The following is a 13,515-nucleotide window of genomic DNA, read 5'->3' on the forward strand; positions in this document are numbered from 1 at the left end:
TTTCTCAGAATGCCCGTGTGAATCTCGGGGGTGATGCACTTTTAAGGATCATCAGCCGGAGTGCGGTTACACACACGCGCGATGAGGAAGTTTAGACAACGTTTCCAGGGCGCGAATGACCGGAGAATTATTACCATCCATTCGTTCTGACCCAGGCCCCGCTTTCTTGGCAGTTAGCAAGTTTGACAGTCCCGATGGATATTGAGGCCGAGCCCCGGATGATCCCCAGTGCGGGATATACCACCTTTACCACCCGTGTGCTTGTGGCGGGGAAGATACGAGCGAGAGGCTAGATTACCCTGGTAATGTCGGTCTGGGATGCTGTCAGTATTAGTGCACCGGGGTCCCTCATTAGGAGGGTCAACGTTGCTGAGATTGTGGGCGAGATTCTCTTCTTCAGCTTTCCCTCAGCTTGCTCGACATACACATTCCACTGCTTCATGAAAGCTTCCTTTAACCACCAGTCAACATGCCCCTCACTCTTCCTTGTGATGCGTGCTCCTTTAGGCGCGTTAAATGCGATGGAAAGAATCCGTGTAGCACCTGCCTGCGGCGGGAGCAGTCGTGCACCTATCTAAAGGTCCGAAAGCGACGAGGACCAAAAGGCCCTCGGAGATCAACAAACGCAAGGGTCCAGGCGATGCAAAAGAATCTCGGTATTGAGAAAAGCTGCTCAATGCGAGAGTGCTCCCTGCCGGCGTCCGACGAAATTGCAACATCTCCCGAGGCGGGCGAGACCCCTCAGCTGTCCCACAGGCGAATTCCGCTGTCGACTTACTACACCTACATTGATATCTTCCGCAGTCAACTTTACACTGTGTGGCCAATAGTGTCCACAAACCTTCTCAAAGCCCGGTTGAATGATGCTGAGAATATAGAGTCCTACGCATTAGCAGCGGCGCTATGTGCGGCCACTTTGGCCCAGCTGCGTCTCCCGGGCCATACTCAAACTCAGGAGCCATTCGTCACTTCGACCGATTTTGTGCGAGAATGCCTCCGAATGCGTTCTGCCTATCATCCAAACGCAGCAAGCCTGGAGTCTCTTCTGACATCGTTGTTTTTACACATGTACCACGCGAACGTTGACCAGATCCCCCTTGCAACGTTCGCTCTACGAGACGCCATCACTCACGCCCATCTCTTGAACCTTGGAAGTGGTTATCTACTCAAAACACTACAGCCTGAAGAGCGCCAGCTCAGGCTGCGTGTCTATTGGATACTTCTCGTCACGGAACGGTAAGTCGCACTGTCCTTCGGCGCGTGCTAGGCTAATCCTGCAGTACCTTCTGTATGCAACATGATCTCCCTATCACTCTCCAGACTATTGTCGATCTACCTGTTCCAGTTGACGACGGCGACTCTGATCCAGCGCTGCTAACCGGGTTTTGCAATCTGGTTCGGTTGTTCACTAGGATAGACGGGCCTCTCCTTCAAGCACCGCACTTGCCATCGCCGCATCCGATCTACTCCAGAGCAAAGATCACCGATATTCAAGAAGCATTGCAAATGGGGGCCACGAAAGATCCAATCATCGATGAAGTCCAGCGGGTGGACATTTGGATCACATTGGCTTGGTTGAGTTCGCTACTCTGGCAGTACTCGGCATCACACTTCCTGCTGGCTCCAGAGTCATCAAACAAGTTCTTTGCCCCGAGCTATCCGTTCGTCATCGCTAGGAACTTTCTTTCCTTGATTTGTGGTGCATCGCTTGACTCGATTCGCCCTCATGGCTATGGAATGGTAGGTTCTCCCAAGTTCCAGTCATGAAGTCTGCTGAGACGTGGTGGTATAGGAGATCAAGCTATTCCAACTTGCAAATTCGTTAGCGGATGTGCTCATATACGTCCCATCTCAGTTCAAAAGATACGATAACTTTGACTGGGGACCAAGGCATGCAGTGGTAGAACTAGAGCACCTACTTGACTTGGTATCTGGAGGAAAGTCTGAACGACTAGACAAGCTTCATGCTCGTATGGCGCAGATGGACTTTACGCCATCCCCGAGGGAAGCTTTGTTAGCTGACGAGAGTGAGGGAAGTCCGCAAGAATCTGAAGGCTTGTCTGTTGCCGATGAAATTTCCCCAGCTCTCGAGACAGACGGCGCTCTCACCGTCTTTCAAAGTGAAGACATGTGGTGCAAGGAAGGTGCAAAAGACAGCCTTGCGCAAGCCGAGCCAAAAGTAGACTTTGCCAGTCTACTGCCTGAACTTAGCTATAACATTGTGTCTTTCTTACCATGGAACGGGGCCGATATAGGACACGGAGAAGACCCATTTATATTTTCTTCCGATATTTTTGCAGCGGGATCTCATTTATATCGCTCAGTGGGGATCCGTCCGGTGCATTCAAAACACAACCAAGTGACAACACTCGTCGACAACGGACAAGTGGAGTATCTTTGAGAGGGATTTCATTTGCTTGTTGAACTTATTGTGTATCGCTCAGCTTCTTCAACTGTACCATTTCTTCCAATCTGTATCATGGATTTGCGCATATCACCGTTTCTTGGCATCTGTAGAGAGTGTAAGCAGGGTCCGGTTCATCCTCGCCGGAATTCTCGCTCAAACCCGTCTCTCTCGTCTGCAAAGTTCCACGTCCAATGGAAGGCTCGCCCAACTCTCGCATAATTAGTTGTTCGCTCCGGACGACCGGAAATACATCCCCGTTGATGGACCGATTTAGCTCATGACCGGGCTTAACGCAAGGGGAATGCTTGAACCGCGCTTGAGTTCCCTCGCCCAAATGCGTGGTCCGAATCATTTCATCTCCATCAATGCTTTGAGCAACATTATACCGGGAAATTGGGCGAGATGTCTTCTTCTCAGCCAAGAGAGCTATAAAGGATGGCTTGCGCGCACATTGAACTTGAAGTTACAGAGTAGGTACATATTGCGAGGATGCTTGTCTCTACGACTCTTCTTCCATTATCCATTTTGGCATTGGCGAACGGTAGTTCGTCTCAATTGCCTTTGGATGTCTGTCCTGGGTATAGAGCGACCAATATTGAGGAACGTTCTGATGGGTTGACTGCGGATTTGACTCTTGCTGGTACCCCTTGCAACGCTTACGGCAGTGACATCGAAAGCCTGAAGCTTGAGGTCGAGTATGAGACGGGTGAGGTCTTTCCAGAAGTCGCGTAAGGACATTCTCTGACATAGGTGTCTTGCAGATACAAGGCTCCACGTTATAATCTACGACGCGGACGAAAACGTATACCAAGTTCCCGAGTCGGTCTTCCCTAGACCTACCAGCAACAAGGCTCGCAGAAACGAGGATACACCTGAGTTACAATTTTCCTATACTCAATTCCCTTTCTCGTTTGCGGTTACTCGAATCAGCAATGGACAGACTTTATTCAACTCTTCTGGCAGCAATCTCGTGTTCGAGTCTCAATATGTGAACCTTCGGACATCTCTTCCGCGGGACCCAAACCTTTACGGGCTCGGCGAACATAGTGACCCTCTTCGGCTAAGCACGACAAACTACACCCGCACTATCTGGAACCGTGATGCTTACAAAATCCCTGCGGGTACGAACCTTTACGGGGCGCATCCACTTTATATAGACCACCGCGAATCAGGCACCCACGGGGTCTTTCTTCTGAACTCAAATGGAATGGACGTCAAGATTGACCGAGATTCCGGTGGCACACAAACTTTGGAGTATAATCTTCTGGGGGGTGTTTTGGACCTATATTTCTTTGCCGGACCTAGTCCGAAGGATGTGAGCATGCAGTATGCGGAGGTTGCTGGACTACCAGCCATGGTGCCGTACTGGGGCTTTGGAGTATGCTCCGTTCTGCTATATGGTGATTCCAAGATGCTAATATAGCCAGTTTCATCAATGTCGCTACGGCTACCGAGACGTTTTCGAAGTTGCTTCGGTCGTTTACAACTACGACAAAGCAAACATCCCTCTTGAGACGATGTGGACCGATATCGACTATATGGATCAGCGCAAGGTATTCACACTCGACCAGGAGAGGTATCCTCTGGACAAAGTACGCGCGCTGGTGAATTACCTGCACCAACGGGAACAGCATTATATTGTCATGGTTGATCCTGCGGTAGCACACTCTGATAATGGCGCGTTTAATCGTGGACTAGAAAAGGATATTTTTATGCGAAATCAAGACGGCACATTATACCAAGGTATGTACCTGATGAAGATATTTCTAAATCTCTCCTAACGTGACAGGTGCGGTCTGGCCTGGCCCGACTGTATTTCCCGACTGGTTTCACCCTGACGCGCCTGATTACTGGATCAACGAGTTTGCTTTATTCTTTGACCCAGAACAAGGCGTTGATATTGATGCTTTATGGATCGATATGAATGAGGCCGCCAACTTCTGCGATTGGCCCTGCTCTGACCCAGTTGCCTACTCGATAGCCAATAACCTACCTCCTAATCCGCCCCCGGTCAGACCAAACCCTAGTAGCCTTCCTGGGCTACCAGCGGTTTTCCAGGCGCAGAACAACAATACAAAGCGGACTACAAACTTTGGCCGCCGGACCGAGCAAGTATATGACAATGGCATAAGCCTAGGTCTCCCAAACCGTGACTTGATCGATCCGCTCTATAAAATTAGCAACGCCGCTGGGTCACTCAGCAACAAGACTATGAACACGGATCTTGTTCACGCAAATGGGCTCACTGAGTATGATACTCACAATTTATACGGTACTAGTACGTCTTAGATAGCCTTCTGTTTCTAAAAGCTATGATATACTGATCATATGTAGTGATGAGCTCCCTCTCTCGAGAAGCAATGATACACAGGCGGCCAGAAAAGCGGCCACTGGTTATCACACGTAGTACATTTGCAGGAGCAGGTGCTCACGTTGCTCACTGGTACTTCTCTCATTTTTTTCGGACCAAGAGTAATTACTAACCCAATACTAGGCTCGGAGACAATGCCAGCACCTGGGAGAAATACCGCATCAGCATCACTCAAATGCTAACCTTCGCTTCAATCTTCCAAGTCCCCATGGTAGGCAGCGATGTCTGTGGCTTTACAGGAAACACCACAGAGCAGCTATGTTCCCGCTGGGCAATGCTCGGCGCATTTAACCCATTTTACCGCAACCACAATGAGTACGGGATGATCAGCCAGGAGTTCTACCAGTGGGAATCTGTTGCGGAAGCAGCCCGGAAGGCAATCAAAATCCGATACCAGCTGCTCGACTATTTATATACTTCGTTCTATCGGCAAACACAAACCGGAGAGCCATGGCTACTGCCATTGTTTTTTGTCTATCCAAACGATCCGAACACCTTTGCAGTCGACTTGCAGTTTTTCTACGGCAACTCGCTGTTGGTTAGTCCAGTCACAGAGGAGGGTAGCACATCTGTGGAGGCCTATTTCCCGGATGACCAGTTCTACGATTGGTATACCGGAGCGCCACTACGTGGCACTGGGGAGGTTGTTACTCTGAATAATATTTCATACACGGATATTCCGCTACATGTCAGGGGTGGAAGTATCATCCCCGTGCGGGCGACGAGCACCAATACAACAACTGAACTGAGAGCCCAGCATTTCCGATTGATCGTTGCACCAGGGCTGGACGGCCGTGCTGAAGGAGAGCTGTACCTGGATGATGGCGAATCGTTAAATCAACCGGCAACCCTGGATGTTGTCTTCACGTACGAAGGTGGTCGCCTGAGCGTTGACGGAGTTTTTGAGCTGTCGACGGACCTAATAATTGAGGCGATTACGGTTCTAGGGGAGCAGAATGCACAGCCAGTCGCTGTTGAGCTACCCCTTACAGGACCTGGAAGTGTTGATCTAAGCTAGCATAGCGGAGACTTGTGCTCGTATTGGAGATATGTGCCTAGTCAGCCCTAACTTGGCTATCTTCGAGACTAACGTCCACGTCCTTGAAACGCCGTGCACTGACACTCTTCTCGAACAAAATGTCCATCTCGGCAAAAGTTCTCCCTTTTGTCTCTGGCAACCGGAAGTACGCCCAAATAAACAGAAAGACTGTGATCCCAGCCCAGAAGAAACCCGTTTTTCCTTTCCAATCCCATGCTGTCGGGTTCAACATCCGTGGAACAATCACCCCGTTAACTATCATGAAGAGATTATATACATTCCTTGCGAGTACAATTGTCTTTGCACGCATCTGCGTCGATGGAATCTCTGTCACGATCGAGTAGCAGACCGGTCCAATGGTGCAGTCGTAGGTGAATGTAAAGACAAGCAGAAGGCTTCCAATAGCCCATCCAGTAGCAGTTGTATTTGATAGCGAGGCAAGCCCGACGGAGAAGAGAATCAGTGTCAGTGCGAATAGTCCAGAGACGTATAGTGAGCGACGCCCGAATCGAGACATTAGCACCCAGGAGAGCACTGTCCCTACTATCCCAAGTCCATACTGGCCAAGCGACATGTTGAAAGACTGTGAGACGTCTAACCCGGCTTGCTGATAGAAGTATGTAGAGTAACCCATAAACGACGAGCCGCAGAGAGCCTGGATAGCCCAAGTGATACAGGTGATCTCCGTTCGCCGGAGGTCCGTCGATCGGAAACAATCTGCAAAACCCAGAGTCTCTTGCTTGGCAGCGAGCTGTTTCTCCATCTCGGCGGTATACAGCATAAGAGCGAGGGTGTTGTCGAGCTCAGCTTCCGTTTTCTTCTCATCGGCAGACTTTGACTTGTGCAGACGTTGCAACACCTCCCTCGCCTGGTCGTTCCTCCCCCTCCTCACCAACCACCACGGCGACTCAGGTCCAACGCACACGGAGACAAGGATAAACGGCAGCCAAACCCATTGCAGGGCGAACGGAATCCGATAGCTCCACTCGTCCTCCTGATATAAAAACCCCCGCAACACCCCGGTCGCAATAAGCTGCCCGATGACCCAACACAGATTCACATACGTTGTCAGGTAGCCTCTCAACGCAACGGGGCAAACTTCCGCTGCATACGCTGTCGTCACTGTTTGAAACACTCCCCATGGAATACCACACAAGATCTCCCCAACAAGCAACGTGGGCAAATTCGGAGCAAAGAACAGAATGAAGATAAATGCCGCCAGGGAGAGTGTTGCACCGCCCATGATCCGTCTATAGCCGACTCGCTCTGAAAGGAGGCCTGTCAGGAACAAGCCGAAAATTTCGCCGACATACGCCCCGTTACTGAGACCCGACTGCCACGCCGCGGAGAGCTCGTACCGTTCTATCTCCGTCTCTCGGCCATCCTCGGTATAGTAGATAGGGGAACCATACTTCTGGACAAACTCGGGGAAAGCGAAGAACGATTGCAGGAGGGTGGTGTCGTACCCTTCCATGATTATTGCCAGGGAGAAGAGCATCGACCAGAGGACGGCTCTCCGGTACGTCTTTAGCCCCTGCGTGAAGCTTAGGCTGTGCTCTTGCTCGGTTCCACGGCGGGCTTGCTCGATGTCGATTTCGGGCTCCCGATCCATATCCATAGTGAGTCCCATATTGTTGTTCTTTCTTGCGCAGGTACTGACTGGTTTGTTACTATAGTAGACGGGTTGACGGGTGGATCCGACACGGTTGCATTTGCAATCTAGACCGTCTGCTGTGTCTCTATAGTTAATGTCGGCAGTCGGAGAGCAGGCCTAGATAAGGAGAGTCGAAAACCCGGGTCTGGAATGGTCTCTACTGGCCAAGAGGCGAGAAGGAGGTTTGTTGTACGGCTGAGTATTAGCCTTTCTCATTCCCTGGCTTCGCTGGAACTTTCGCTCAAACAAATAATAAGTACAGCCTATCATTCGACTATACAAGATGACGAAGTGCCCTGCAACCCTGAACAATGCGGGGTAGCCAAGTTAGGGCTACCAGTCCCATCCTCTGATTGATTGCTAATCTGATATTAGGTTTACCTGTCACAATTGAGTTACATTGCAGATTCTAATCTCTGCTGTGAGATGCCCGCGCAAGCGTGACTCAATAGGTAAGCACTACGCCCCCGAAACCTTGACAGAATCTCAAGAAGACCCCGCAGAATCTGATCGAGGTTCAATTCTCCGGCTCGTCTTCGTGTCTGCATGACCGGTTGGATGTCGTACAGACACTCGCAGATGTCGCACAACTTCTGGTCCTACACCAGTCAGTCAGCCTCATGCCTTCACCTCCTGACCAGAGTTCAAGCCACATCACATACCAGGATCCCACTCCAACTCTCGCGCAAGAGATCCGATGAGAAGCTTTGCAATATCCCGAGAATAGCCTTCCCGATGAATAACGGCTCGTCTAGCCGCCAGTGAGCATTCTCTTTGGACGCCACGAATTCCGATGAGGACCGGCCTTGGGGGACTCCTAGTTTCCAGGTCCTTGCCCGTAGCCATTCTCTCGTGACGACAAAACTCAGTCTCTGCATTGGGCTACCTGCTTCGATGTCGTCATGTTCAGCTTGGAATGTTATGTTGAGATTGACCGTCACGGGTGTCACAAACCCAGCTGCTGTCCAACACCCTGATAGATCGATATCCAAGCCTTGAAAGAGGGTCACCAGACGCATGAAGCCAGAAACTACACCGCTATTATCAAAAGCACCCGGTAAACTCGGTAAGCCTATCCACAAACGAAGCGTGATCGGCTTATCGTGGAGGAGACAGAATGTTCTAGGGCTGGCTGTCAGCTTGTGTCGGATCAGAATAGGGATGGAGGAAAAATACCGCTCAGCAACGAATACGCCCCAGAAAATCATCCTTCTGTTTTCGGCTTCCTGCGGCTCGAGTCTTCTATACTCGTCCTCACGATGCAAGCAACAAGATAGGAGTAGAGCGATGCATTCCCGAAGATACCACCATGCGTGCCTTTCTCGGCTGAGGTTCCAGTATGCCATAAAGAGGAAGAATGAGCTTAGTATCTTCTCTCTATCACAGCTCATATCATCCATGCCTTGATCTTTTCGGTGATGAAGCGCGGAGAGGTCGAACTGCGCTCGAGCCCGAATCGCATCACGAAGAAATTTGTCACACAGCACGTTATGCTCACTCTCATCTTCCTGGGAAGAAGAAGCCAGATGTGCATGCACAGCAGCCGACAATGAGCAAAGCATGGCATACCGTGTCGAGCTGTAGCTGTATCCGAACTGCAGCCCGAGTTGGAGCTCGCGAAGGTCGACGACTGGGTAGAGTGGGTATAATGTTTCTTCGTAAACGGAGAGCATATGCCCATCAAAGATATGAAAACCATCTCTTCTACCTTCGTCGCTCAATTCCTGCGCTCGAGTGAGCTGCTGCTGAGAAGAAACCTCCTCTCCAAAATCCATCCCAAGATCCATCTCCACCTCCACCTCCATATCCATATCCAACTCATCACCACCCTCTGACCCCGTCCCAGTGCCCGTCCTACTCCCACTCGCACCATCACCTCTATATTCATCACCAACCCCAACGTCATTCAGACCATCATAAGCCCCCAGACTAACCCCTGACCCCGACGCACTCCCCGAAGTGGGAACACTCGTGCTCGAGTGCACGCTCGCATGTGCATGAGTATAGATGCTCGGATAGCTATGCACAAATTTCGGCCCCTTCTTTCGCAGGATATCGGTGTATGTGCATGGCTGACGGAGGCGGCGACAGCGCGCGCAGGGGGTGCGTCGGTCGCATTTCACTTTGCGCTTGCGGCAGATGTCGCAGGCTTGCATTTTTCTGGTTTCCCTTTTGGAAAGGCTGGAGTATATGTATGGTAAAGGGTTTGCGGAGGAGGAGTGTAATATGTGGTATGCTTAAGGAGGAATCGGTTGGATATAACGTCTTGAGCTTGTCCAGATCATGTAGAAAATGAGTATCATAGACAAACTGTATAGGAGTCCCATGATCAACTCTAGTGTATATCAATCAACGAGTCGATGAGACTTGAATCTTATCGATCTGCCATCGGGGTCACGGATGAGATGATGAGATCATAGTAAGTAGGTAGGCATGCGACTCTCGCTTGAATTACTCGTTCATTGGGCAGCAAGAGATAGAAATAGAACTCGCAAGTATACTCCAGGCGTGCGGTTCTCTGAGATGCAAAACGTGCCACAGAGGCTTCAGGATACCGAATCAAATGCCTTTACATATGCCTCTTTCTGCCCTCTCCCTGCTGATCTATGAGGTCACTGTCTCTTGTCAATCCTTAATTGAGTAAGAGAACTACCTCAATCCACGCCTCAATGGAGTATATATCCCATGATCGGAGACTTGATATCTTAGAGTATATACAGAAATAAGCAAATTCACAGCGCTTTAGAATACTTTTTCTGCTGCTGAAATCGTTGTCCCGTCTTATCCAGGTTTCCACTTTAAATGGTCTATTGAGCATAGATGGTATCCGCAGCCCAAAAGGTTTGGAGCTCGTTGTATAGAAACCGTGATATCATATCAGTCATTGGAATTCTTCTAGAATGAAGAGGAAATGCGGAGATCCGGGGTGCATAGAAGATGCCAGGGGCCAACGGACACTGACGAAACATCTCGCTCCTCTCTTGATATCACCTCGCTTTAACTTGCGGGGTACAGCTGCGGCTCTCTGTCTTGTTCTTCTTCAGCTGCCTCACCGACACTTGCCGGCCTATTGCCGCATATCTCTTTTGCAGAATGCTCTGCTCTTTACATGGCTTGTGCCTGTTGCAATGCAACCTCACGAGGATCTCCTGAGGTCAGGCGATCTTCCCCCGAGCGATCAATTTCAACGAAACAGGCAGAGAACTCGCCCCATCTTTGCTTCCAAGGCATGATGAGCTGCTATATAACTCTCGAAAGCCTGGTGGGAGAAAGGCTCATACCCAAGCATCAGAATTGACAGCTTTGAGCAAACATGATGAAGCAGATCTTTTACCGCTGCCTCGCAGCAATAGCTCTTGTGGCCGACATCCTCCCAGCTCTCTCCCTACCAGGAGCAGTCGACCACCTTGTCACTCGCCAGGACAGCAACAAATATGTCACGGCCCATTTCATGGTTCGTGACCTCCCCTCATATCCCTCCAACATCACCAGTTACCATGCTAATGCCACGGTGTCTAGGTCGGCATCGTCGAAAATTACACCCTAGACGACTGGATTCACGACATGGAACTGGCTCAGGAGATCGGTATCGACGCCTTTGCTCTCAACTGCGCCTCCATCGACAAGTACACCGACCCGCAACTCGCCCTCGCCTACGAAGCCGCCGAGATTACCTCATTCAAGGTCTTCATCTCCTTCGACTTTGTATACTGGTCCAACGGCGATACTCAGCGAATTACCTCAATCATGCAAACCTATGCCTCGCACCCAGGCCAGTTCCAGTATAACGGCGCCGCCCTCGTCAGTACCTTTGTGGGAGACAGTTTCAACTGGACTCCTGTCAAGAACGCTGTGAATCATCCAATCTTTGCCGTGCCGAATCTGCAGGACCCTAACTGGGCGGGGAGCGCGAATACGGGCATCGATGGGGCGTTCTCCTGGTATGCGTGGCCGACGGATGGGGGGAATAGCATCATCCAAGGTCCAATGACGACGATCTGGGATGATCGATTTAGATCGAATTTGGCGAAGGTAGGGAAGGCTTATATGGCTCGTAAGTTTTCTCACTTCTTCCTTTGAGTGCTGCTAGTTGGGGGCTAGGGCTACGCTGATTTGACGAAATAGCCTACTCCCCTTGGTTCTCAACGCACTTCAACACCAAAAACTGGGTCTTCATATGTGAAGACCTCCCCCATCTCCGCTGGCAGCAAATGCTTGAGATGCAGCCTGAGTTGATTGAGATAGTATCCTGGAACGGTCCGTCCTCCCCGATCTCTAACCCCAACATGCACCTGAAACCCTAACTGACAAACTCCCCCAGACTATGGCGAGTCCCACTACATTGGCCCCTACACCGAGGCGCACTCCGACGACGGCTCCGCCCAATGGTCCCGCGACTTCCCCCACGACGCCTGGCGTCTCATCGCAAAACCATACATCGCCGCCTACAAAGCAGGCGAGTCCCAACCCACCGTCGAATCAGATCAGCTGGTCTACTGGTACCGCCCCACGCCCAAGGACACACAATGCACGAAGGACCCGTTGGGTAAACCGAACGGAGTGAATCTGCTCTCTGATAGTATCTTTGTCACGACGCTGTTGACGGAGCCAGCGACCTTGATCGTGACTAGCGGAGATAAAGAGGAGAGCGTTGATGTGGATGCGGGGATTGTGACGAGCACGTTCCCAATGGGTGTTGGGGCGCAGAGGTTTAGGGTTGAGAGGGATGGGGAGGAGATTTTGGGCGGGGATGGTGGGTTGGATGTGCAGGATCATTGTGATTATTGGAATTACAATGTCTATGTCGGGTCTTTTGAGAGGTGATTGAAATAGAAGGGGTGAGAGCGGGTGTTAGGAGGGAGGCCTTGTGGGCAATGGACAATGGGCAATGGACAATCAGGAATCGAGGAGGATGATTTGGTGGATGTTTATGGGTATCTATAAGCTCATATAGTAGGAACCCTGTCCCTACCGCACAGCAGCTGTATCAAAAGTCCTAGCAATGAAGGCTTCGAATTGATAGTACATAAACACCATTACGCAGGCAGCCTTGTCCAATCTCAAGGGTAAAAAGCACATGGGACACAATGTGACTCAAACCAAAATCCCATGGAGCAATCTATCCAATCCGACTCGGCGATCTCACCCCCTTCTTCGTAAGCTTACCACTATAGACATACCCCCACGGCACAGTATTCACCGCGGCCGCCATAGTACTCAAACTAGGTAGTGGGCCCAACAGCCAACTGCATAGCATTTGCATACTAGCAGTATACCTTACCACCCAACACAGTACCCCCACCCCCCGAGATCCGGGTAACAGCTTCCGCGGCAGCAGGCACGGCAATCATAATCAATGCTCTCGAACGTACAGCATGTTTCGTCTTCGGGGGTGCATTCTTCGTCTAGAGTAGGTATAAGTGTACATGCAGTTTTGGGGTGGTTATCTTAGATGAGTATACCTTCATCGAGAGGGATCTCTTGCTCGTCTTTGTTGTCATCGTCGTTGTCATCGTCATCGTCATTCTCGTACTCGTCGTCATCTTCCTGTTCGTACCCGGGATAGCAGGAAGGCTTTAGGAAATAGAAGGTTAGATTGATTCATTCTAAAATAAGCTTGAACCAGGGAAACCGTCTTTGTGCAGCGAGTGGTCTGGCGTACCTGATTAGGAGGACATGATGTTGATGCTGGAGATGGTGATAGAGATGGCGATGAAGATGACGGCGCGCCTGTTGTAGATGTGGCTCCAGTTCCAAACTGGCGACTCTTAATACCAGGTATGGCAAGAGTATGGGGGATAGAAAGAAGAGCTAAAATAATGGTGGCGCGCATGTTAATTAATGTGAGGTGATCCCCTAATATACACGAAAAGGGAGGGGGGTGTTTGAGAGAAAAAGATAGATATCAGAATAATGACTGCCTGGAACAAGGACGAAGATATAGAGTGGCAATCGAGCAGATTAACTTGTGCTACTATCAGATGGTCGTGCTTCTGATTATCATACTAGGTTGGTTGGTAAATGGTCAGATGGACATGCATGGA

At 50.4% G+C, this 13,515-nt stretch overlaps 6 protein-coding genes across 6 annotated transcripts; 3 read left to right on the forward strand and 3 right to left on the reverse strand.

Annotated features, from left to right (window-relative positions):
• Positions 1 to 469: 469 nt before the first annotated feature.
• BJY04DRAFT_220681 (uncharacterized protein) lies at positions 470 to 2,401 on the forward strand (the record flags this gene model as incomplete). Its single annotated transcript, XM_073716928.1, has 3 exons — positions 470 to 1,236; positions 1,281 to 1,740; positions 1,793 to 2,401. 3 exons carry the CDS (start codon positions 470 to 472, stop codon positions 2,399 to 2,401), a joined length of 1,836 nt encoding a protein of 611 aa, XP_073568661.1.
• A 495-nt stretch (positions 2,402 to 2,896) lies between these two features.
• On the forward strand, positions 2,897 to 5,796 carry agdC (putative alpha-glucosidase; the record flags this gene model as incomplete). Its single annotated transcript, XM_073714068.1, has 6 exons — positions 2,897 to 3,113; positions 3,169 to 3,785; positions 3,835 to 4,150; positions 4,197 to 4,685; positions 4,742 to 4,850; positions 4,902 to 5,796. 6 exons carry the CDS (start codon positions 2,897 to 2,899, stop codon positions 5,794 to 5,796), a joined length of 2,643 nt encoding a protein of 880 aa, XP_073568662.1.
• Positions 5,797 to 5,833: 37 nt separating this feature from the next.
• BJY04DRAFT_220683 (general substrate transporter) lies at positions 5,834 to 7,435 on the reverse strand (the record flags this gene model as incomplete). Its single annotated transcript, XM_073716929.1, has 1 exon — positions 5,834 to 7,435. The coding sequence occupies one exon, from the start codon at positions 7,433 to 7,435 to the stop codon at positions 5,834 to 5,836; it is 1,602 nt and encodes a 533-aa protein (XP_073568663.1).
• Positions 7,436 to 7,866: 431 nt separating this feature from the next.
• On the reverse strand, positions 7,867 to 9,627 carry BJY04DRAFT_220684 (Zn(II)2Cys6 transcription factor; the record flags this gene model as incomplete). The annotated part of the gene is made up of 2 exons (XM_073716930.1): positions 7,867 to 8,070; positions 8,134 to 9,627. The coding sequence occupies 2 exons, from the start codon at positions 9,625 to 9,627 to the stop codon at positions 7,867 to 7,869; spliced, it is 1,698 nt and encodes a 565-aa protein (XP_073568664.1).
• Positions 9,628 to 10,784: 1,157 nt separating this feature from the next.
• Positions 10,785 to 12,295, forward strand: BJY04DRAFT_229559 (glycoside hydrolase family 71 protein; the record flags this gene model as incomplete). Its single annotated transcript, XM_073719091.1, has 4 exons — positions 10,785 to 10,925; positions 10,991 to 11,525; positions 11,597 to 11,728; positions 11,793 to 12,295. 4 exons carry the CDS (start codon positions 10,785 to 10,787, stop codon positions 12,293 to 12,295), a joined length of 1,311 nt encoding a protein of 436 aa, XP_073568665.1.
• A 453-nt stretch (positions 12,296 to 12,748) lies between these two features.
• On the reverse strand, positions 12,749 to 13,304 carry BJY04DRAFT_220686 (uncharacterized protein; the record flags this gene model as incomplete). Its single annotated transcript, XM_073716931.1, has 3 exons — positions 12,749 to 12,876; positions 12,934 to 13,045; positions 13,134 to 13,304. The coding sequence occupies 3 exons, from the start codon at positions 13,302 to 13,304 to the stop codon at positions 12,749 to 12,751; spliced, it is 411 nt and encodes a 136-aa protein (XP_073568666.1).
• Positions 13,305 to 13,515: the final 211 nt, after the last annotated feature.

The sequence above is a fragment of the Aspergillus karnatakaensis genome (genome assembly GCF_047715665.1).
Source record: "Aspergillus karnatakaensis strain CBS 102800 unplaced genomic scaffold BJY04scaffold_42, whole genome shotgun sequence".
NCBI classification, from domain to species: Eukaryota; Fungi; Ascomycota; class Eurotiomycetes; order Eurotiales; family Aspergillaceae; genus Aspergillus; species Aspergillus karnatakaensis.